The sequence below is a fragment of the Cotesia glomerata genome, linkage group LG2 (assembly GCF_020080835.1).
Source record: "Cotesia glomerata isolate CgM1 linkage group LG2, MPM_Cglom_v2.3, whole genome shotgun sequence".
NCBI lineage: Eukaryota > Metazoa > Arthropoda > Insecta > Hymenoptera > Braconidae > Cotesia > Cotesia glomerata.
The window spans coordinates 17,258,107-17,262,319 of NC_058159.1; the positions used below are offsets into that span (position 1 = coordinate 17,258,107).

The 4,213-nt window shown below is 40.1% G+C and overlaps 1 protein-coding gene across 1 annotated transcript; it reads left to right on the top strand.

Moving 5' to 3' along the window:
• Window positions 1–454: 454 nt before the first annotated feature.
• On the top strand, window positions 455–3,962 carry LOC123259022 (the record flags this gene model as incomplete). The annotated part of the gene is made up of 3 exons (XM_044719281.1): window positions 455–458; window positions 839–1,630; window positions 3,946–3,962. Coding segments are annotated over exons 1-3 (813 nt in total), but the record flags the coding sequence as incomplete, so codon positions are not given.
• Between the last annotated feature and the right edge of the window lie 251 nt (window positions 3,963–4,213).

A 4,213-nucleotide genomic window follows, 5' to 3' on the forward strand; every position in this document is an offset into this window, starting at 1 on the left:
ACCACTGATAGAAGTCTTATTGCTGATAGCTTTGCTGATTACTTTAGATCTGTCTTTCTTCCGGCTTCAGATCAGTTCAATTCATGTTCATATTTAATGAATCACTTGGGCTCTGTGGAACTCCCCTTGTGTGAGGATGTTTTAAATTCTATCCATAAGCTTCCTGACAAATGTTCGGCTAGTATTGACGGTATTCCATGCAGTGTGGTTAAATCATATGCCGGCTTGTTAACTGAGCCGCTGACAATTATTTTTGGCTGTTGCCTTAAATCTGGTATATACCCGGACTGCTGGAAAATCGCTAAAATCTATCCTATTCTGAAATCTGGTGATCCGTCAGACATAAAAAATTATAGACCGATTTCGATTTTATGTGCCTTCTCAAAAGTGTTTGAAATTTACCTATACTCAAAACTATTTTCTTATTTTAAACCTTTATTATCTTCATATCAACATGGGTTCGTCCCTGGTAGATCGACGGTTACTAACCTCTTATGTTTTACACAATTTGTACATGAATCATTTTTAGCTGGTTTGCAAGTTGACACGTTATATACAGACTTCTCCAAGGCGTTTGATAAAGTCAATATCTCGAAGCTTTTGGAATCTCTTGCTGAATTGAATCTTCCTGGAGGCCTCATGTGTCTATTATATTCCTACCTATCTAACAGGAAAAACAGAGTTGTCTTTGGAACTCACTTATCTAAAGTTTATCTTTCCACGTCGGGTGTTCCACAGGGCTCAAACCTAGGTCCATTGCTTTTTATTATTTTCCTAAATGCCATTTTAATTTCACTATGTAGTTTTAACTCGGATTGTTTATGTGATGCGTATGCAGATGACACTAAACTCTACTTAGCAATAAAATCCGTCCGTGACGGTTCGAAACTTCAGAGCTTCATCACGTTTTTTGAAAATTTATGTACTGATTATGACTTATTTCTGAATCTCGATAAATGTAAAATTATGTCTTTCTGTAGAAATAAGTGTCCGATACTATTTGATTATGAGATTGATGGTGTTTCTATCAAAAGAGTTATCTGTCACATGGACCTAGGCGTTACATTTTATAATAAACTCACCTTTCAGCCTCACATTAATAAAGTGGTGACTGGCTCTTGGAAGATGTTAGGGTTTGTCACACGTCCTAGTCGTAACTTACATACCACTAAGGCAATGAAAAGTATCTACTATTCACTAGTCAGATCTCGTTTAGAGTATGCATCGATTGTATGGTCTCCCATATATGATGTCTACTATAATAAGATTGATAAAATCCAAAAGAAATTTCTTAAATTCCTCTCGTGGAGGATTGATGGAGTTTATCCTGACCCTGGGTCGGACTACGTCAACCTCTGCCGTAAATTCCGTGTACTTTCCTTGGGAGATCGTCGGCTATGTGCATCAGCCATGTTTGTTGCGCGTTTAGTTCAAGGATATATTGATTGCTCACGGCTTCGTAGTTTAATAATGTTCAAGATGCCAGTGCTTAGACGTGGTCCACCTTTTCATCTTCCAATAGCCAACACCAACTTTGCCACTTCTGCGCCTACTTATCGTGTGATGGACGCATTTAATAAATTATATAATTCCAATAATAATTTGGATGTCTGGCTAATTCATAATATAAGCATAATATGTTCTACTTTATCTGCGACTAATATGTAATACTGTTGAAGTTATGATTATCGATGTATTCTTGATTCTTTGTAATTGTATTGAACTCTACTATGTCAATAATTTACATTTGGAATTTAAGGAATCCTCTTAATGGCTCTGCTGTTGGGTTCAGTGTATGTTATAAATAAATAAATAAATAAATTAATAAAAAAAAAATTATTTTTATGTAAATAATTGTGGGGATCAGATAAAAATAATTATTCAAGGGTTATAATCTCTGCACCAAGACATCTTCTTTGGAGAACTTTGCTAAAAAATTAATTTTTATTAATCATAGGTAATGTACGCGATTTCTTAATTTTTAGGTAGATTTTTTAGAAATCTATCTATTGAATTGATATTTATGAATTTTATCATAGTATCACGTTAGTAGTCAAGAAAGAAAAGTTTGACATAAATAATCATCGTCATTGACTCTAGTCATCAGCGATGAACGCTGCATCAACCGCATACTCCTACAGCCTGGACAATTTGTGCGACGACGAGATATGGCAAGCGACTCGTCTCAATCATCAGATTCAGCGCATTATCAAAAAGGATCATCGCGTACCGGCGCAATGGCAATTACAACCGCGCAATTAGCCGCGGCTCTGGCACGTGCCGGTGCTGATACTTAATCGGCACCACCCCCCTCAAAAATCTACCTAAAAATTAAAAAAACGTACATTACCTATGATTAATAAAAATTAATTTTTTAGCAAAGTTCTCCAAAGAAGATGTCTTGGTGCAGAGATTATATAACCCTTGAATAATTATTTTTATCTGATCCCCACAATTATTTACATAAAAATAATTTTTTTAACTTCCCGCTAAGAAAATCGAAGATTTTCAAAAATCAGGAAGTTATTGTTTTCACCCCGTTTTGCAAAAATCGAGTTTTCATCAGATCTCGACGTTTGAAGGTCACAGGAAGCTTCCCTGACTATCACCACGAGGTCGTCACTGTGTCTGTATGTATGTGTGTGTGGGTGTGTGTTTTTTTTTTTGTTTTAAGGGGGGGGGGAATCCTTTTTACGGATTCTAGGCATAGTTGTTGGGCCTGGATATGTAGCGACTCGACGCAGTGTCATACTAAAACTCGACGCTAGCGCCCCTACCCACTAAACCCTAAACCCCTTTCCCTCTTTCCCCTAATCCCTCATGGAAACCGCCGTTAGGCATAACTTCGTGAGGGGAGGATCTAGCTACTGCTCTTTCTTCTGGTAGCTAAGGTGTTATTTTACCTTTCTTCTAGTTGTTGTCATTTGCTCTTCTTCTTTCGATGGAACGCAAGTCTATAAGGACTTCTGTTGCAAATGTGCTGATGGCGTTCCAGGAGGCTCTTGATGACAACATTGCTTCTACTATTGTCTCTGGTTGGATTTTCTTCTTTAGGATCATCTCCAGCTCATCTCGCTGTGGGTAAAATCGTGGGCACTCAAAGAAAACGTGCTCCGCGTCTTGCTGATTATTGATTCCTGGGCAGGACGGGCACTCCGGTGAATCATCATGCTTGAAGCGGTGAAGATACGTCCAAAAACATCCATGTCCTGACAACAACTGCGTCAGATAGTAATTGACCTCGCCATGACTTCGGTTTAGCCAAACGTCGATCTTCGGTATGCGATGGTGTGTCCATTTCCCTGTTGTCGCGGCGTCCCACTGCGATTGCCATCGTGCGATGCTGTTCTGCCGTTCTTTAGCTCTGAGTTCCTCGGCACTTTGTGCGGTTGTCCTCTTTCGTTGGTAAAGGTTCCGTCTTTCCTCAGCTAGGACTCTGAGCGGCAAAGTTCCGGAAATGACACACACTGCTTCCTCTAATATTGTTCGAAAGGCGCTGGCTACTCTTAGCGCGCTCAGTCGGTAAACTGGACGTGCTTTCCTCCATGATTCTTGGATCTCAAGTGCGTCGGCCCAAATGGATATACCATATGTGAGGACCGATGTTACTACTGATGATAGCAATGACCTCCTTGTCTGCTTCGGGCCACCGATGTTGGGCATCAATCGTACTAGGTTGGCTACTACTGCTGATGCTTTGGCGGTCACGTATTTAACCTGTAGTTTGAAGTTAAGTCGGGCATCGAGCATCACTCCCAGATATTGAATGAATGGTTGGGATGTGATTTCTTGGTCTCCGACGTTTAGATTGATTGTTTCCACCACTTTTCTGCTAGTGATAAGTACAGCCTCGGTCTTCTGTTTAGCCAGTTGTAGATTTACTGTGTCCATCCACTGGTTAATTCGCTCAAAGGTGATAGCGAACATATGTTTTATCTCATCAAGATGCTTGGCGACGATTACTACGGCTACGTCGTCCGCGTACGCTACCAGTTTGACATTTCTTGGTAGTTTTTGTCTCAGCAATCCGTTGTACATGACATTCCAGAGAAGTGGACCGAGAACAGAACCCTGCGGTACACCTCCAGTAACATCATACTTCTTTGGACCACTCTTCGTGTCATATCTCAGGACTCTATCTGTGAAGTAGCTAGCGACTCTCCTTCGTAGGTATCCTGGTACGTTCATCTCTTGATGGGCTTGCATGATGCAA